The 22023-nt window shown below is 39.0% G+C and overlaps 1 protein-coding gene across 2 annotated transcripts in view; it reads left to right on the top strand.

The window, feature by feature from the left end:
- Window positions 1-2253: 2253 nt before the first annotated feature.
- Window positions 2254-22023, top strand: part of LOC144474052 (uncharacterized) — a 56690-nt gene continuing 36920 nt past the window's right edge. For both annotated transcript variants that reach the window (XR_013494683.1, XM_078188519.1), the window contains exon 1: window positions 2254-6888. Coding sequence is in view for 1 of the 2 variants with exons in the window: in XM_078188519.1 (XP_078044645.1) it covers window positions 3485-6888 (3404 nt within the window). In the remaining variant the exon portion in view is untranslated. The remainder of the gene's footprint in view (window positions 6889-22023) is intronic.

Below are 22023 nucleotides of genomic sequence, written 5' to 3'. Positions count from 1 at the left end.
GAATATTATCAAATAAATAGCAGTACAAAAATATCAAATCGTTATTATACTCGAAGAGATATTCTTTTGAAAGACTTCTATTAATAAACATTTTAAGATAGCTTATCACGAAGAAATTATTATTATACAGATTCTATTATAAACCAAGTCCAAATTTCACCGCCGTAAGACAGGTATAAAGATATTAATAATGATTATATAGATTATAAAGTATTTCATATCATTTCTTAAATAGGTTCCAAAGTGTGACATTTGTATTTATAAAAATTTCACAACAACTTCTGTCAGAATGAAGAAAAAATGTCTTTAAAGAATTGCTAAATAAAATTATAGGTAATTCTTAGTATAGTCAGTTCTATTTTTACCACGATAGTTTGTCGTTTGTGCGTTAAGCAATAATTAGAACAATATCGATGTTTTCTGCTTTTTTTTATATAAAGAGTTGGGAGACCGTATCTAACCACGAAAACGTAGAAACACACTTTATAAATAACTCGGAACGTACTTATATATTCTGTATGTATAAATAAGTTCGTATATAATGCAGTTACAGAGCATAAAATTGCAATATTCATTATCGCGCCTGATTTACTTTGAAAGAACTGAATATCAAATCAAATTTATTGTCGAGCGTCGCTTGTTAAACTGTTAACGAGTGCATTAAATACGTATTTCAACTTCTAGATATGAATGTACGCGTGTATGATTTATGGAACAAAGAAATTATCATAAAAACTCCCGTGAATTGTGCGAAGACAAATATTTTTCCACTAAAGAATTTTCTTGTGAAATTATGGTGTACAATTTTCCTTACTGTGTTTGTATTCGTTTGTAAAAGTAATTCGTTGTTAAGCGAGTAACGCTTCGTTAAAATAGGGATGTAGTAAAAGTACATTCGTTTTTCTATGTATTATGGGAGCATATTTGAGACGAGCACAATTTTGTGCGAATATTAAATCAATGTATTAGAGTATTAGATGTATTAATATGTATTAATATTAGAATTGGATATTGAATCTTGCAATCGAATGTACATTAGACAATTTACTAATATGCTAATTACATGAATTATTTTCTTGTAGCAAGCAATAACTAAACAACAAATAGAGCATAATCTACAGGCAACGTACCATAATTCTATTGAGGGAATACAGCATTTTTCTACGTAGCCTACATAATACACCTCTGTTTCAATGCTCGCTTGTATTTCATGTTATTCATCTCACGTATACACGGTGTTTCAACCGCGTTTTATTCATAATAATACGATTTTTAAACGTATTTTATTCACGTTTGCGCGTTCTCCTTCACACGCGAGGAACTGATTTCGCGTTAATAAGAAGAAAACGATTTACAAGGAAGAATATATTATTTTTTCTACTGCTTTTTGAATAGTTTATAACAATTGGACGCTATAATTTGTTGTAAATCAATTTTTATACGATTTTATCTTGCCTAGCTACACATCTGTCATGTAAAAAGAAACTCGTGCGTATAATATCAATTTTAAGTATCAAGAGAAATTTATTCTATTGATGGTATTACATTTAATTAGTCAATAATTGAAAGTTTATATAAATATAAAAATACTAAAATACAAAATAGCAATTAATTAATTTAGTTTCTAACTTTCCATTATCATTGTAGAAATATTTGATTCAATTGTATGTAAAATTTTGTAACTATTTCCATGGAATTGGAATTAGTAGTTTTGAATAATTGATTGAATGGATAAAATGTGAAAAATTAGAAAGATTAAAAGAATAATCAACTTAGTAAAATTATTAATACTAAATGAACTGATTACTAGAAGTAACCGACGTATACTCTAATCATTTTTATAAAATGTATACCTCAATTGAGAAATTTACTTCTTGTGAAATTACCTTTACAACTTCAACAGTTATGAAAAGAAAAAAAATATAAAATTGGCTATTTCGATTTGTGTAGGAGGTTTAGCGTTAACAAAATTTCAATTCGGCTCTTGTTTATCGCGATCGATGCGATTCCTTTTACGTAAATATCTGTCGTCTAACAATAAAATGGAAACAACGCTCCGCGAGCAGGTTTCGAAATGATCGAGATACGGAAATAAATAAATGGAATTCTTTGAAATCAGCCGAAACAGTTGTGTCGAAGGAATTGGAACAGGGGCGCCGCGCGTAGTTTCGACCCTGGCTCGCGGTTCTGCGGAGCGGGGGCGGCGGCGACGAAGTGGAAGGCAACTAGGAGGCACCGACAGTAGCTCCCAGACAGTGACTCCGCGCGTAACGGACATGTAACCGGTGGATAGAGCTCGCAGTGTTATGTCATCGGTGACAATCCCTGGACACTCGGTAGCGGAGCGTCAACGATCGTCTTACGGTCAAGGATAACAGTGTTGTTCAACCTGAAAAATCGACAAACCCCCCCCAAAATTGTCAGGCCACCAATCAGAAAAAAAGCTGTAGAAACCACCGGAAAAAAGAAGCTGGCCGAAGTATCAGCGAGTCCCCGGAGCATAGGTGATCGAAAAGTGGAGAAGAATTTGTCGGGAAAGGAAGGTACCGGGATACGGCAGGAACGTCGCAACCACCGCACCAGTTGAAAGAGGGAGGGACAGTAGAGAGACCACGGTGGAGAGAGAAGCGGATGGTTCGAGAGAAGCTCGATGGGTCGAACATACTCAGTGCTGCCAGCCGTAAGCTCGACGGAGTCGACGCCGCAAGCTCGATGCAAATCGACGTTGTAGATGCCCCGATAGAAATCGACAGTCGGTGGTGATCTTCCGCTGCTCCCGCCGCCAGCATCGTGTCACGGTTCGATAGTCGGATGAGCGTCGACGACCTCCGGTATCGACGAACCACCTTGACGACCACCAGCGGAACTATCTCCGCCGGAACCACGAGCCCCGCCGCGGCCAGTGTCGACGAACTCTTGGAACACGTGTCCGGGGTTCTGTTCTCCCATCGCTGGGCCAGATAAGAGCCAGGGGCCGGATAGAACAGAGGCGACAACGGCAACGACGCCGGCACCGAGAAAACCATCCGCGAAGAACAGCACAGCGTGGTCCCCGTGTGTGTGTCCGGTGCGGCTAGCTCGCGGAAGTGCTGGGTCAACAATGTCAATGCCCCTAAGATCGATCGTTGCTTGCTTCAAACCGACCAGTTTGTTAATGGACGGTGAGAAATTGAGTTCGGGGTGAGCCCGGGACTGCTTCTAGTTAATTACTTAGTCGATGAAGTCGTGTGCCACGAGTATATTGCCAGACGAACATTCAAACAATGTAATCGTGATCGAGAGGACTGCCTATTGCAAGCCACGTAGCGTCGTCGACTCTTTATGTACGGGGGATAGTTGAGACAGTAGTGGCCGAAGGTACGGTGACGGTTCGTCGATTGGCTGTAAAGAATATTTTCCGCGGTTGGAGGGGTGGAAACCGTTGGTAGAAGAAGTCGTCTCGGTGGACGAGTGGCAGAATAATAACAACTCGTTGGATGGAGTGATGAGCGGGGCCCCTGCACGGGGCACAGCGCCCCGTCGTCAGAGACGTCATCATCATCACCACCACCACCACCACCATCATCATCATCATCAGAAACACCAGAACAAGCAGCAGCCGCCGCGCGAAGAGGAGTCCGATGATCAGGCGGAGGAGAAACGGCCGAAAGTGAACCCGATCTTTCTGTGGGCCTCGCAACGCGAGCAAAGAATCGTGGAAGTGAGATGCGAGGATTACGACAAGAGGAACCGTATCAAGCTGACGAAGACGGCGCAGGGATGGCGTTCGATACCGAGGACAGCTTCCAACATGTACTCGACTCGGTTAGGTGGTTCCTTACAGAAGACGGCTGGCTCGAGCCCTTCGAACACGTCCGACACAAGCGACGGAAAAGGGGTCGCGAAGCAATCGGAACACGTGGCGATCAATCTTCAACATATCTCCGCGAAAGAGCTGTCGAACGGACGGACCAATGGTGTGGTCGCGGCGAACGCTGCTGCCAGGAAGAGGAGTTACGATGAAATTAATCGGAACGGCGAGCATCGGCGAGATTACGGGTTCCAGTTGAATAATTTGCGGAATAATGCGAGAGTCGGTGCAGCGTGGGACGAGAAACGACGGAGGGTGCCGTGCTCCGATGACGAGGAGAAGGAAGACGACGACGAGGACGACGACGAGGATGACGAGGACGACGAGGACGACGAGGAGGAGGAGGACGACGAGGACGATGACGAAGAGGAAGACGATAACGAAGCGGAGGAGGAGAATAGGTTTGAGAAAGACTCGGCAGTCGGACGTGGGAGAAGTAAGCTCGAAAGGCTGCAGAAGGACAAGCTGCTGCAGCCGCGAGTGGTGCTAGAGCAGCTACACTTCTCTCAATTGCCCGAGGGCGTTCATCAAAATATCCTTCAGAGTCAAGGAAACGACGCGAAGAGGCAGAACGGGGATGATGTTATCGTCGCTGAAAAGAAGACGATGGTAGATTGTGAAAAACGACGGCATATGAACAAGGCGGGCATTCAGGACATATTGAACATGATAGACGCGACAGCCTCGCCGGTTCTAGCCACCGACACTCCTAGCGCCGATTTGCCGGTCGACTCCACGAAAACGTACGAGGTCCTTAACGAGAATCTCCACGTGAAAACGTCGGATAGTAAAATCGGCGATTCGAATTCGATCTTGCTGGATATGTCGAAAAAGACGAACGATCATCATTCGAGGACGAACGCGGTCTCCGGCTATTACCGCGAGGACGCCGTAAAGCACGACGAGAATCTCGCTGACGATAAAATAGAGATACACGAGGAGAAGATTTTAGGGGGCTACAGTGAGAACGAGGAGGAAAAGAACCGTCAGCTGAAGGAGGACGTGATCATCGTCTCGATCAAGAACTCGGACTCGAAGATGTGCAAGGTTGCGGAGGCGGACGGTGGTGTCGAAAGCAGATCAAAGTGTCGATCAAACTCTCGAGTTAAGTATCAAAACAGGGTGCCGATGTACGACGCGCAACTGGAAGTGGAGGAAGAACGGCCGGATGAGCCTGGCGAACCGATCAAAATAGACTATAACGACAGTTCAAAAATTCTAAATGCACTCAGGAACACTCCGGGTCTTTCAGTCTCTATAACGAGGACCCACGCGTCAGAAGTTTCTAAAAGCAACAACGCGGCTCCGTCAACGAGGCCAGCCTCGAAAGCGTCGTCGTCGTCGTCGTCGTCGTCGTCGTCGTCGTCGAGCAGATCGCCGGATTCGCAGGCGGAGTGCGTCGAGAGGATGTTGAAAACCGCAGATTCCGCGACGGAGACACAAAGGACCGCCCCCTCTTCGAAAAACCTTCCCGGTTTGTCCATCATCATACCGAGCTACCGCTATAGAAATCCTCACGTGTCGGCGACGCATTCGATCTCGCCGAACATGAAAGCGCGCGTCGAGTCTCCGGAGAGCACTGTGAACTTCGCGAAAACCGAATCGTATCCGGACGAGTCGAAATTGGACGGTTTCCCGCACGAGGAGGAACACGATGAAAGAGATATGGAGGAGGACGAGGACGAGGACGATTGCGACTCCCAAGTGCTGGAAGATCTGAGGCGGCAGAAAGCTGACTCGTTAGCCTACGAGTCGGACAGGGATTACTTCCACCGGCAGAACACTGGGAAGTCGGACGGTGATCGAAAGACACCTTTAGAGAACGCGAAGAACCAGGCCCACTGGATCAGTTCGAGCAGAAACAGCGAGGCTCAAGCGAAATGCAAATATCAGGATGTAGAACATTTTGACGAGCAGGTGCTTGAGGAACTTCGGACCCGTGGCACCGTTGTGTCGCCGCAGCCGAGTGGAATTCCATGTTCCCCAGCATCCAGGAGGCCCTCGTCCGCCTACCTCGAGAGGCTGCTACCTAGTCCTCCTTGTTCGGTGTCTTGTTCGGAAGACGCGAAGAACGACATCACTCTGAAGGGTATCCTGTCGTCGCCGAACCAATTGGAGGCCAGGGAGTACGAGAAGCAGAAGGAGAACTCGAATCGCTGTGATCAAGCATCACCTGGCGAGCATCACGTTGCGCGGTCGGACCAGCCGAAGGAGGTTGAAAGGACTAGCGTGCGGAAGAGGAGCAGAAACTTCCAGGAGCGGACGTCCGTGAACAGCCAGGAGATTCGGAGCTCCGGTAGACCGTTGTCCAGCGGCGATATCCACAGCACGTATCTCGCGGCTGATCGCGGTACCGCGAAGAGGCCGATGTCCACTGAATGGACTGTCGGCAGGCAGAGGAATCAGCCGAGTCCTTATCAAAAGTTCTCCGGAAAGCATCGCGCGCCAACATTGGAGGAGGTTTGCACCACGTCCAGCAGCACCGACAAGCTTCTGGACCCTGCTAGTCAGCTCAGAGAGCTAATCGAGACCTCCGGGCACCTGATACCGGAGCCTCTCTTAGTGCCCAGGGATTACTTGCCAGGCCTCGCCGCAGCACCAGCTACCGAAATCCCAAAATTGCTGGCCTCCAGGCCGGAGCTCAGATTACCGGAGGCGCTCGACAGGCCGGATCTCGTCAGGGACCCAGATTTATTGGTAATATCCCTGGCGCATCTTCAACACGTTCTCGACCACGGCGAGGGACCAGTCTCCAGATCGCGGACGTCTCATCATCCGAGAATCAACAACGGTACTAATAAAGGGACCGGCCACGCGAGCAACGGACCAAGAAACGCCTCGCTGGCCAGACCGAAACTCAGCTGTAAACCGATCGGCACGCTCATGCCAGCGCCGATCGATCTGTCCAGCAACCGGCGAACCAGTCCTTATCCGCCGTTGCTCAGGGTGCGAAGCGGATTACTCAAGCAGGAACCGGAAGTGAGCTCCACGGCTAGTTCGCCCGATGACTCGCAACTCTGGCATCCTCTATTCGGCAGGTAATTCTTACCTTTCTTTAGCTCAGTCAACTATTGTATAAGAATGATTGATTCGTTGCATGCGTCTGTTTGTGGTCTGATCATTTTCTAGAGAAACATATTTTCCAGGGACCCAAAGTAACAGTTATTCGAGACGCTTTTGTAAAATGATCTTTAACAATTTCCTTCTTATTAGTCAAGGTTATTTAATTTTTTTGTTACAAATAACATTTACAATAACCAAAAATTCTTTTTCTTGTCAACTATCGCTGACAGAAATTATATTATTTAACAATTATTTTCCTTTTCTTAGAACTGCTAAAAGAAAAAGTACATTTCTATTTCAACAATTTATACAACCATTCTATTTGACTAATTTATACAAATTAACAATTGTTAGTTTGTATAAACGTAGATGGTATCGTTAAGATTCATTTAAAAAAAATTCCTATCATCAGCAATAATCAAAGGATTTATTTGACTGAAGATAATTATTATCCAATCGTTATCCAACTATTTTTTCCATATTGATTGTAACAATTATGGTCCCTGATATTTTGTTTCATTAATTCAATCGGTTATTTGGTATAATCATTCGTTTTCTTTATTCTAAATCAATTTTATTTTAAATTATAATAAAAGAAGAAGCTATGTCATTACATTAAATTTAATTATAAAAAAGGAAAAAGCATTGTTACACAAAATAATTCATTAATTTAATCATACAATTTCGGTTGTGCAAAACTCGTTCTATTATGCTTCCCGTCATATAATATTATCTTCAAAAGTTTTCGTTAACATAATTATGTTAGTATTTGATTTCATTTTAAGAAAATTGAACACGCGAAAATTATAAACGATCAGTCCTCCGCTTCATTTTAATTACAGGGGGTAAAACGTAAGGTAGGAAATTCGATTAATCACTGTCAATAGTGAAAATCAATAAAACCTTTTCGCTAAACTATTAAATAGTAATATTGCTACTTTCAACTTGTATTCTTTATCGGCTTGTTATTTATTTCTTCATACGAATAGCTAATGAAACGAAACAGGATTTAAGAAAACTTTCTTTTTCGTAAATCTTGTTAATCCATTACACGAGCGCACATAATTTCGCAACGTCAATTATTTTCTGAGATTTTTAATGCAACAAAGTTATGCAAGCAAATTGCATGACACTGAAATGGACATTGCTAGCAACAGGAATGCGGGAATAATTTAGCTTGTTCAACACTAGGGCAGCGGAGTTCGGGTCCATTTGGACCCAGAGTGTACATCCTACTATTTAACTAGTTTCTCTGATCCAATTTATTAAAATTAATTAAAATTTTCACATTTTTCTTTAATCCTCGAAAATTTGAATATGATTCTGTTCTTTTGAGTTTGGTCAGAATTCTGTTCTTTTGTTATCGATAGACTGCACACTTTATATATTTACGATCAAAATGGAGACGTGAAATTTGTGCACGGTAAAAAAGCTGCGATTGAAGAAGTTATCAAATAAAACGATAAACGATCCGAAGCTTACCAGATTGTATTTACATGAGAAAAAAAGACCCGTCGTCCGAGCGTTAAAAGAGAGCTTCGGATCCATTATTACCCTATTTCTGCAGAAATCAGTTTCATAAATGAGTTATCGCTCCGACAAGTAGCACGGGAAGCACTGGAAGTAGCTCGCGCCACGTTCCCATGCTTAAATTCGTAATGCGTAGTACTGATACCTGCAAAAAGGAAATACGTAATTTATACGAAGGACGCGAGGTTTCGCGACATCTTGACGGATACGGTATTAATATAAAACGTGACTTACATCGGCGACGCGACGTTATATTCCGCCATGGAAGATCCGTGGTGCAACACGTTAGCCAGTCCAGTGTCGTTTATTTTATTCAAGACGGAAAAGAACGCATCGGAAACATTGACCCGCGTGGTGTAGTGAACCACTGCCGGTCGCTTTTCTCCCGTCGAACGGCTTTGTCCTAGAGTTTCCCGGCGTGGCACGCGGCACAGCGTAACTCGGCGCGGCGTCTTTCGAATGTGTGCCTACGTATGTATGCCCATTCGAACTTTGAAAACCGCGTTAAGTATACGGCGGTGAACACAGACGGGCAATAATTTGAATGAGTCCAAAGCGTAGGAGTGCTCGTATTGTCTTACGTATTCGCGGGCGAGGCCAAACGGAAGGGAACGGAACGGAACGGAACGAAACGAAACGCATTTCAGCTATATTCTTTCTCCCCCGGGGACGTTATTCGATAAAGATAATTATGCACGGTTATTTTATTTACCTTATGGTATGCAAACGAAGAGAGGAAAATATCGTATGAAATATGTTGGAATAAAATACGTCTGGTTCCGTGCGACGACCACTGTAATTAATGCGAAAGCGAGGGATGCGGAGGGAAGAATGAAAAAGGGAAAAAACGCCACCATGAAAAGCATATAAAATTGAGAGTCCGTAGTTTAACCTTGCTCTCTCTCTCCCTCTCTCCCCCTCTCTCTCTCTCCCTCTCTCTCCCTCTCTCTCCCTCTCTCTCCCCCTCTCTCTCCCTCTCTCTCTCCCTCTCTCTCTCCCTCTATATCCATCCATCCATCCATCCAACCATCCATCCATCCATCCATTTATCCACCTATCTCTCTCCCTCTTCATCTTCATCTCTTTTTCTCTTCCTTCCTTTATCTCTGTTTCTCTTTTCCTCTGCATCCGCAATCTGCATCTAGAAGCAGAATTAACTTGCAGACGCAACGTTGCCAGTTAAAAGGAAGATGTTCGAGCTAAGCTGGGGGGCACTCGAAACCATTGTGTGATCGCTGAAAGTCTTTTCATTCAACGATTCAGCGATTACTAGTGTTTGAGACACAGCGAAAGGATATTCAGTCGAAGGAAATATTTTTCAATGGATTCTGAGAGCTCTTCTTTGTAACTAACATAACCTGACAATAAATGAAATTAAACTGAAACGTAAAATCTTTCGCTTGTTACATTACGCGCTACGAGTTGCATTACATTGCTAACTTGAGTTCCTTTTTATTATTTTGGAATTACATATTCTTGGGAAGATAGTCATTTGTTTTCTGTTCGTCGACCTTTTAAATGAAACAGCAAAAGTGCAATACCAAGCAATTAGACTCGAAAGAGAATTATGCGTTACTTTCATATAATCCTAGGAACGGGCTGAGCATTCTACGAGAAGAAGTCAGTTGTCAGTGTCAACGGAGATTATGAATTGCATTTGCAAGACATTGTTGCAATCAATAATTAAATGTTAACGTCCTGTCTGATAGGCATCTTTCAATCAATGATGAAATATTCAACACACGCAGCAATGCAAATTCTGCGTGTTACTACATATACCTACTGTAAAAGCCCATAATTACCTGTTCAGACAGATCAGAAGTTCAATGAGCTGTAATTTCACCAACCACAACATCTATTAAATTTAGATTACGTGTTTTCTGACATTTTTAGAAATATAATAAAAAAATAACTCAAGGGCGTAACCCTTGTATGGTTTCAATGCATTTGTGACAACAACGAGGGACTCAAATATGAAATGTTAAAATTTTGGGGCGATTTAAGGATGTAATTATATAATTTCCAATTTATTACAAGTTATTCTGAAAAGAACTTCTATCCGTTTTTGTAATTGTAGCAGAAAGTTTGTATTTCACATGAAAATGTTTAAAATTGTTATAATATTAGAAAATAATTGAATAAATATTTGAATGGAATTTAGTTCTTTGTTGCTATATTTTTAATACGTTGAAAATTGATCAAAAGACGAAAATCATATTTAATTTTGTATGTATACCCAAATTTTGAGAAACGAAATATAGATTGTTCCATTACATTAAGCTAGATAATAAATTAGATAATAAATTTGTTAATGCCCAGTCTATTTTTATCGTTTACGAGATTATTGTCCTACATTAATAGATAATAATAAGATAAAGTCTTTTTAAAGCTAAGATTAATTGCACCAATAAGATAAGATTAGACCTTAAACGTTCGATTCCCGGACATGATCGAAACGTTTGGTAACATTGGCATCGTAAAATTGAACGTTCCCTACGTAACAGCCCAACACGAGGGCATAAATCTTCACAAACACAGCCAGCCTGGCAATAATAGAAATCTACATTACGCCGACATTAATTTCGCGCAAGATTAAAAGAACACGAACGGAAATCATTCCCGATTCAGGCGAAAGAAAATCTTAACGTACATTTTTCCCCTGTGCTGTGTTGCAACGCGTGCGGTTTAGCAATTCGCCGCTTTTAATACTTCGATTGCCAATCCAACAGCCTCGAAAATTCCATTAAATGAAAGCTACGTATTTCACGACTTAAAAATTGCAAAGTTAAGCTGCATGATACTGAATACTTTCCGAACCGTCGTGCATATTGCAGATACAGTATTTTCTTTCGTATTGTCCCTCAGCTTGGAAACAAAAGCTAGACTATATAGGAGAATCAGATAGAACTATTCGAGCCTCGCGACTAGCTTTTATGATTATTTATAAAGAAAAAAAAGTAAGCTGCGAGGCTTAGATAATCGATCTCCTCTTTCCAAGTTGTCCAATTTCATTCTCAAGCTGAGAGACCATGTGACAGAAAATACTTTAGCAACCAAACTCTGCACGCTAAATACATATCTTAGCGCAAAAGGACTCTTTCATTCAAGTTCATCGTTTATACAGGGTGTCCCAAAAAATGTTTAACAATCTGAAAATGAGAGCTACTTGAGATCGTTTGAAACGATTGTTTCTTTTAGAAAAATTTTCTCCAAGGGATCGTTAACGAGTTATTAACAAAAAACGTTGACCAATGAGAAGCGAGTATCACTGACGCAATGTGACTAAGCCAATGAGTGAAACTGCGGTTCGTCCGTTCGTCGGCCTCGCCGCTTCGCGCCAGCGAAGCTTGTTTCTCATTAGTCAATGTTTTTCTTTAATAACTCGTTCACGCTGCCTCGGAGTACATATTCGGATTATTAGACATTTTTGGAACATTTTGTATAATTCCGTCATCTGTAGATGACGACATTACTATGTGATCAAACAATTATTTCAAACAATTTCAAAATAGAAAATACGACCACAGTGATCAGTGTTAAATTCTTTGTAGCTTCTTAATATTTTATATTGCTACCGCACAATTTTTCCATAAATGCGTAATACCCGCAGTCTAATTACAATAATCTTGACGAAACAATAACGAAAATAACGAAATAGAATTTTTGACGCTGTTATTTTTAAACTTCAGCATAGATGCGGAACAGATTCCCATTGTCTGATTGTTTGCAAATTGTGCAGACATGATTGTTCCGCCGAGCGTTTCAATTTAGAGGAACAGAAAGTCGAAAAATGAGGCCCACTCTATTGGACGAACGGCTAGTCCCCTAACCCATTCTCACTTCTCGATCGCGACTGGAAGGACAATTAAATTTCAATCCACCCACTCGTAACCGGCATCCTCGGACAATTAAATTTCTATCGGGATTGATGTGTAGAAACGTGCACGGTGTCGCGATACTTCATGCATGCAGAACGGGGAAAGGCAAGAGATGGTGTCAGGGTGTTTTGCGAGTCCGCGGCGACGGAGGTAGCGCGCGTTGATACGGACAACACGGACAACACGGCCGGTGATAGTGCGATCATTTGCATTTTAATACTGGTACTCCGCGATAACACGCTGTATCTCGCAGACTCCGGCTCGGCGCTGTCAGTCCGCTTATAACGAGCCGATCGATCTACATACACGACTGCAGTTAAATATTTAAACGAGATCGGATACCATAAACTGCTCCTCCGCTACCTCCTGCGTCGAGCGAGCGGACCGTGGCCATCGGGTCTCTTCCTCGCGGTGCCAATTAGCAGGGACCGTTGGATTTCGAGGATTCCCACGTATTGTTTACCTTGACACTCGTCTTTCCACCGAATATCTCGGAGATCTCCGATTTTTGCACAATTTGTGACGCTCAACGATGGAACACCCGAGTACCAGAGACAGCATTGCTTTGGACGTATTTGTCTTCTTTTGAGTTTAATGTTGCAGTGATTGCAATGACAGGTTTCGTGTCTTTAGGTTTTTAGGATAATTTAAAATGTTTATAACAGGATTTTCAGAGACCAGAGATGATTTTGGCTGGAGTATGTGTTTTCTCCTTTGTAGGTTAAATCTTCTGAATTTGTTGACCAGATAGACTGTTAATATTGATTCATTACAAGCGGTGCAAATTGATGGTCCCGCTCTTTTTTTAGTAGACGTACATACTATTTTTTTTTGAAGTTCACGGTTTTTTAACACGTGGAATGATTCGTGTACAATAGACTTTAGCTTTTATGCATTCATTATACGATTGATACGTAATACGTAAAACAATTGGAAAATTAAGAGAATTTCAGAATAACCTATATATTATTTTCAACTCACTGAAATTATTAACACTTTGACTGGCACGTTAACAATCGCAAAAACTTAATCAAATTGAAGTATTTTACTCAATCAAATTAAAATCGAAAAGTTCAGATGTTTGATAATGAATTACTTTCTTCCAAGGATTGGTAACGTTATCCGCTAGTTTTTAAACAGCTGTAAATTCTCTTTAAAATAATCTCAAAGGACATTAAAACTGTTTAGAATAAAAAATGCTCTTCCATGTCGCATTTTGAGGGTTCCAATAAAGTTAAGAAAGATATAATAAATTAGAGGAAAAATTAATTTTTAAATCTTCTCAGATAATCCCGTTACTCTCATATGGCTGACGCGATAGTCAGAGTATTAAAGAAGGATATTTCTATTTAACCCAAATTCGTTGCAATTGGAACAGACAATGTTTTATTTACAGAAAAATACTTGGTATGAAAGAACATGCGGGTCGTGTGTATTCTTATGAATCATGTGTTACAACTATTACAGAACTTGTCTTCAAGAATTGATTTATCATTACTAGATTGCAGATTTTATGCTTTTATGGTCAAATAGTCTAAGCGAAATACTAACTTATAATAAAAACGTTAGAAGAATCCAAGAACATTTGTACATTCGTTTGAATTTATTGAAATCATTCAAATAAGAAATACGCCTTTGAAAAATTGTTATTTCGTATAAAGATCCATAGTCTAATCATTAAATTGTACAAATAAAATTTTATTAAGAGCGGCGTACAATTCGAAATTCTGTCATTATTTGAAAACAATAACAATTATTTAGATCGTGCTCAATCTTTATTACAATATCTGACTGGATAGATAATTCAGTAATTATTCTCGGAAACATCTTTACTTAAAGACGATTTAATCTCAATGATTCTGAAATAAACCATCTAAAGTCCGCCATCTTGAACCTGACTAGTTCCTTAAGAAAGTACAGTCAAACCTGTTTTTGTGCGATTCTTTTTTTGTGCGGTATATGAATATCGACATATTGAATTTAAAATAAATAAAAGAAAAAAATAGTTTATTATAGTTGATTTTTCAAATAAATCAACTGTAGTATCTTCAAGTGACGAAATCGATTACGAACCAGTTCATCGCAAAAATATGCGCGTTTTGAACTACGACGAGTAGTATCGAATCATGTACATTTTGAAAATTTCTCCATGTTTAAAATTAGAAATTAAAATTTTTTCAAATGTTTCAATGTGTAATTTAATTATTTATTTTGTTTGGAAAGCACTTTCTTGCTATTTCGTGAAGCTTTAACATATTCTCTAAGTGAGACTTTTTTTTATGCGGTGCCTATCTACCGCACAACAACAGGTTTGACTGTATACAGCGGTAAAGCGGACGTTCACTTTAAAACTTTGAATCTTTAGTTTTGCTGTCCATCATTCACTTTTTGTAAGATATTTATATGTAATATAGCGGGTGGGAGACGGTGATTATGTTCTTTTGCAAAAATATTAAAAATTCAAACGCATCTGGGAACAGTAAACATTTTTTTCTAGCAACTGAATCATAAAATTGAAATAATATTCGACATGCAGCAAGACGCTTGCATAAGTCAATGCAATGCTACGAAGGCCATGATATGAAAAAACTAATGTGTAAAGAGGACTGATTCTTGGGTATTTAAAAGATACGTGTCATACGACGAAAAGTTAGTTAAAAGTTATTTCTAAACTTTGTTTCGCAGCAGTCGCTAATTGTAGACATTTAATTGTTCGTGGTAGGAATTCATTTCTACACAAATATCGCGTCTACGATTTAGGGAAAAACAGACTGTGCCTTATTTGTAGTTGTTTCTAATTGAACAGTTTTCAATATAATGACAAAGAACTGAATAGATCCCTTGATGTCTTTGCAATGTTGTGTCAAGAGTCGTTGACATCATCAGCCAGGAGTTAATGAAATGTAACTATGATCTAGTTTATGAGAAAATGATTCATCAATATTTCAGCTGCAATAATTTATACTCGGAAGGCAAAAACAGTTTTCAAAATTTAGATAAGTATAGAACGATTTTCTAAATAATGTAGTTAACTATAGAAATACATGGTTTTTAAACATTTTTGTTCCAAAGGTTGTTTTTACCACCTAAATATGAATTATTATAGATAAAATAAATACATACCAAATAGTTAACCATAAACAGACACATAATTTTTATTTAAAAACACGTGTTACACCTGAGTATCTTTTGTCAGTTACAATCCTTCACGTGTTTTCGCGTGTTAACCTCTCATTATTCAATAGCATGCGCGGTTTATCCGTAACAGTTAAAAGCACCTATTATATAGCTATCGTAAATTTTTTAACAGTTAACTTTACTTAACTCCTGTTTGATATTGTTAAATAGGTAACGATTAGTTGTTCTGAAATTATACTCTTGTGTTCCAGATTATAATAGTGTTCCAGATTAAAACAGATAACAATGTATATTCCTGACAGAATGTTTGAAATTATACGTCGAGTTAACATAATTACAGTAGCCGTTCATCGAAAAGTTTGAATTACCATATTTCGTGTTGCTGTCTATTTTAATTAATCATAAAAGTTGCAATTAAATAGAAAATAACTAATAAAGTAAATACAATTACGAATATTTATGAAGAATACAGAGAATAAGATTTAACTAGAAGAAATTGTTATAGCTGCTTATTCGAATTATAAAACGTTACAATAATCTCTCAATAATCAATAATCAATAACTTTTGATATTAAACAGTTTATACTGAGATAAAGGCCTTAAATTCCAGAAAAATGTTTCAGTGATCAAATAAAAAAATTAGAAGTCGATTCAAAACGATTGTTAGTGCATCAAGGATTAAAAATAAGGAAAACTTACAAACAACTATAGTTAGAATTGGCATTATTAAATAAAAAGACCTATAAGACTCTCTAACGGTTAATCAGCTCTGATTCGCTCCAAGCAGTAAAATTTGCAGCCGTAAATTCTCCGTAACTTTTTCCCTGTTAAATATAAATTACTTCAAGCACACAATTGCCGCGCTCTTTACTTTTGCGCGATGCAACATCAAATCTCCTCCGTCGCGTTTTCTTCTTCTCGCGCTGAAATACCACCAACGAAATACGTCCATTTCCAACTCGGTGTGCCGATAATAAACCTACTTGACCAGCTCGATAGAATAATTGGTGAAGGGAAATGCTCCGATCCCGCAGATCAGAACATTCGTTTCAAGACGAGGAGCCCGAATTCCTGAACTTTCTAGGAGTTATTTCTCGCGAGAATATCGAGACCGAAGTAGATCAAGCCGTTGTCTCGCCTCCCGTGATTTATTCGAAGACGGCGATGAACGTCCGCCATATTAATGTCGACGATCTACGATTTCACGCGGCGACTGGAATAGAATTCGTAGGTGTCGGTTCGGCCGTTATCAGCAGCCACGTCGAACCGTCCCAGAAATCGTGTATCAGGTTGTCCGCCGCGATCTTCTCACGAGGTGGTCGAATTCTGATGAGCGATCTTGTAACACATGGCTTCTAATTGGTGATCGAGACTTCTCTAATTAGGACTGCGTGTTCCACGATCAGCAATTGGCACGACACGAAAGTGGGTCGTGACTCCGCGTTTCGCCCTACGTTCCGTTGTCTACGGTTAGCGACGCCGCTGTTGCGCAAGCAGATATTTCAAATTCATAGTCGTCGTTTTGCTACCCAGAGATTGATAAAGGCGTCCTTGTCATGGGTATTGGTGGTCTTTTGAAAGAAACGAATACTGAGTGTCGGTTAATTGCATCGAATTATTAGTATTTGCAAGATTTTACGAAAGTTTCTTAATCATTTTAATTAATAAAACCTTTATTCGGGTGCGTGTTGTTTCATGAATTTTGTGATCATTCCTTTTTACGAAGTATTGTAACTTCCTTTTCAGACTTTGCCGGATTACACCTGACTCAGTCGCTTTTACTAATTCTCCTGAGTTTCAATTTATAGACGAGATACGTACAGTGCTGCGCATAATTATAGACTCAAAGTAACTTTTCTATATTTTTACTGATAGCTAAACGAAAACTTGACGATGTATCATATTTTTCTATTGTTTCTAATATAAAAATATAGATTTTCTTTAAATTTTTATTCAAATATTGAATTATAGAAAATTTTAAAAAAGATGAAATTATACCTACACTTAATTTTCATCTAATTATATTCAACTACTAATTTGATTTTCTGAAAAGTATTTGTCAAGAACTTAATTCCTCGGAAAATAGATACGGCTTAGAAAAGGAAAATAAAACAGGAATTTGGGATTCGAAAGTTCCGAGTTTCGAGAGGTTCCATACCTTGCGTAGTTTCAGATTCCAGTTTTGCAAATTTAAAACTCAGATTTTGTCCCTCTCTCCTAAAAATATAGAACAGTTTTGCACTTCCCTTATTCATCTTGATTATAAATGCATCAAATTGACTGTCCAAATATAACACATGTTTCATATCGAAGAAAAAATTCTAATCTTATGGTCCAGTTGAGTGTGTAATTTTTATGTTATTAGACGCTACAGTGTTAATTGGTTATAAAGTCGTAAGATCTTGTGCAAAGAACTAGACAAATGGAAAGTTTTCGATACCTGGTAATTTAACAAGAGCTGTGAAAGAAGGATCTAGAACATCAAACAAGTGAAATTGAATATACAAGAATATTGTTTAATCAATACTATTATTTTTCATAACAAAATTGTTAAAAACATTTGTACAAGTGATTTGTGATTACGAGGGAAAGAAAAGATGCAATAACAAGAATAATGCAACTCAGAATTGAAACTATTGCATACAAAACAATGGTTTCATATTTACTGTTTACTTGTGTAAATTTCAATTATAATTTAAAATAGCAAAAATTAAGATAATTTGTAGTAAATTGGTGTTCTTATTTATTTTTAAATATTTCAACATTATAAAATAGATAAAGTCGATATAACAATAACAGATATAGAAAAGCATCATTTAAGATGAAATTACGATGAAACTGCATCATTAGTAAACAGATGGAAAGGATCTCAGGGAAAGATGGACTTTATTTATGAATGAGGCATTATCTTCGAGTTACCGAGATCCTTCCTACGTAAATCGTTGCCTCCCTGAATTCTACAATTATCCTCATTACGTCTTTATTATATCATACTCATTAAACTTACCTTTATTGTCGGCGAAATAATGCGATTCATAACCGGCAAGAACTTTTATTTCGAATTTGCACGCTATGAAAACTGGATAGGAACTAACTATTAGTTTGCGTCCTCGGGATGTTATTAGTGACTTGGTCTTAAAAAGAAATGTTGCTGGCTTTGGCAGCAAACATTACGTTCGAAACCTGTAATCGTGAAACAATGATTGTCTGAAACTCGAATTAGTAAACAACCATCGTTTAGATTGTGGAACTTTTGATGTCATTCTGGAACGTATGTAGTTATTTTAAAAGTTTGCTATCGGTCTGTTACATCACGGATACAGTTATGCAATAATTAAACAGACTATTATTACTATCTCGCTAATTTGAGAAACAGATATCAATAGTTAATTAAAAATCCTCGCAGCTTAATAGTTTTACTTATCGTGGCCATTTCATGGTCATCTTATCACTGCACTATAAACGTTTCTACCAGAATAAAAATTTCAAAAATAAGAAAATAGAAATCGTCTCTTATTTGTAAGACTTTTAGAGTATCAAAAATAATTGATCGACACCCTTCCGTCCTTTTAACTTTCCTACGGTTTCAAAATTGCAGCTATATACTTTTCTCATGATTCTGTAAATACACAGAACCTGTAATATTCTTAATACAGATGTCTATACATACTTATTTTAATCAATTACACGATGCAACCAACAGAATACGCAAACAAGTTATTAACAAAATATGTTAACGAGTTATTAACCAAGAAAAAACATTTATTAGTTGCGGGAATTTTTGCTAAGGAAAAAATTATTTCCAATAACCTCGGGAATTCCTCATTCTCCAATTGCAAGTGACTTTTGGAACACCCTGTATACATAACTTTGAGCAGAAACTCATCAATTGACTTTGAAGACTCCGAAGAGTGATCTTGAAAAAAAAATATTCTTATTGAAAATTGTATGCAGGAAAATTCGTAAAGAATTTGAGACAACATCTTTCAGCTAAGACGTCCTAAACAGTATATTCAACATTGCATTGTTAAAATGTACTGTTAATCCCAACAACTTGTAATAATTACTAAACCTTGTCACTTTTTATTCATCTATACAGTTGTGAACAACCGTATGTGGATACCTTTGAAAACAGAATTACATTTTTCAAATTGAAACAAACGAGTTGAATTGTTTTAAGATGATAATAGTGCCATTTTGCTACACAACGTGTAAAAAATATTTTAGAAAAAATGGCAATCGTGTGGACTGGCGAGAAATTAGTGAACTATGAAATTCTCTGCATGTATTGAAGTTATCGAGATCTAAAAGGTGCTTTATTCGAAATTTTTTCATATGCTCCGACAAAATAGTTGAATGCTTAATTTATTACAACAACAACTGATTCTATCATTTTAAAAAAATTTAAATTGTTGTATTCAATTTTAGAAAAGTTACTTCATTTTAGGTATCTACATGTGTCTGTCCACGATTATATATGTGTCCATGATTATATATTACAATGTTAACGTTATTAACCTAAACCCAATGCGATGGTTAAAAAGACCGGTTTTACATTTGTTACTTTAAAATAGTTGACATTATAAAGAGTCTTTCGTAGAGATTCTCAATTAAAATTTTCAAATTCAAGCGGACATTATAATAAAAGCAGCGAGACGTATAAGTATATTCAATCTTACACAGCCAATCAAATATATTCAATCTATTACGCCACACGTGTCAGTCGTCTTTAGTGCTCGGTAGGTCTAATATTAATATTGCAACATTATCTTGGTATTCATACTATGTAAAGAAGTGTGAATTGTGGTAGGTGGAAAGATCATACGGGCCTCGGTCCGTGTGTGCGATGTAGATGAGACGAGTCGAACCGAACCGAACCGATCGAAAACATGTTTGCATTTCATGGTGGTTTGACGGGACGTATAGTAAATGGATATTTTATTGTGGCGGTGGTGGTACATCCTCACGATGCGAGGCACTGTTTCGAACGCCCTTTCGCTCCGGCGGAGCACTTGTGTAAATAGCATTAGGATGCTACACTCCGCGTTCGCGATGAGCGGACGGCTTTAATGAGAGGGAGAGGTATTAAAGGAGGGTTCTCATGTGACGACACGAGCGTCCATCGATCGTGCCACGCCGACACGAGAATTCGAAATCCGCAGGCGACCCAACAAGGGAGTGTAGGAAATTAAAATCAGAGCTCGTTGAACGCTTTGCCGGTGACGGTGGTCCTCGTTCTCGTTCTCGTTCTCGTTCTCGTACCCAAACGATGGAATTGTTTCCGTGTCGATGGAACGAAATTACGGCTATACCGACCCGTATTTTACCTCCCGGTAAATATTCCGCGGATTAAACCGCGTTCTCAATAAATTGTCCCCGAACTTCCTTCTTTTTTCGTCTGCGCCGCTCGCAATCGAGATACAGAGGTGACAAACGATTTTCTTTTTCTCCACACGTTCGTTCTACCGTTCGCGGCGATTGTTCAATTAGCTTTTTATACGCTCCGAAAGCGAGACGCATTTGTCGCTGGTGCTTTATGCACTGACAAATTGAAGCTTCGGGAAGGATACTTGTGAGATCGAAAAAGTTGTGTAACTTTCTAACGAGATTCTATTTACATGATAAAACTGTAGACAATTTGAAATCCGTTTTCGCATTACATATTCCTATAAAAAATAGATAAAGAAAGATGTATATTATTTACTATAGCTGTAAAATATATATAATTGTTGTTAAGAATGTGAGATCTGATGTTTAATTTAACATTATGCCAACATTAATAAAAGTGAACGTAACGTTTCACTATTTAGTAGCTATAAATGATTTTATTCAATTAAACGATTTAATCAAATCATTTATAAATATCGGACGATCTTACATTGAATTAAAAATAGCTGATCGTCTAAATAAGTTCAGTCTTGTAATTCTTGCACAGCAATACATGTCAGGCGTCGTTTGAATGAATCTCATTCAATCATTTTCCATTAAGGTCTTATAATTTTAAGAATTCTGAAATAAAAATTATGCGATCGGTCTTTTTAACAATTACAGTAGGTTTAGCGTTGAACGATGCTACTTTCATAAAATACAATTATTTGCAGCTCCTAACAACGTACCTAAACGTAGACATTTTCACTTCATCTGTCTTACTGTTAACTCCGTTTCGTGTCTCACGTCTGCTATATACATCACTAACTACCAAATATTTTCAGCCGGTACAATCCAGCGTTTCTTGCCAAGGCTAGTAAGCGCGACGGTAAGAAATAGTAGATCATTTATTGGTGAACCTCGCGCGTAGTTTCTTACCAAAGAACCAGTTTCGCGAGACCGTAGCCATTTCGGTTTGGCAAGAAACGAGCCCTGTTTTTCGGGGGCAAAGTCGCGCCAGAATTTCGGCGGCCCACAATGAAAAATCGTATCGATGTGTCTATCAAAGATAGCCGAGAATCACGAGGTTCGTCGCGATTTACGATGCGTCCAGTTGGATCGGTCGATGCTCGTCGGCCCTGAAGGCTTACCTCGCCTACGTCCACGCCCACGTTTCCACCGCAGAAACCGAGAGAG

This window comes from Augochlora pura, chromosome 8 (genome assembly GCF_028453695.1).
Source record: "Augochlora pura isolate Apur16 chromosome 8, APUR_v2.2.1, whole genome shotgun sequence".
Classification (NCBI taxonomy): Eukaryota; Metazoa; Arthropoda; class Insecta; order Hymenoptera; family Halictidae; genus Augochlora; species Augochlora pura.
This window is presented reverse-complemented; position numbering and strand designations above follow the sequence as displayed.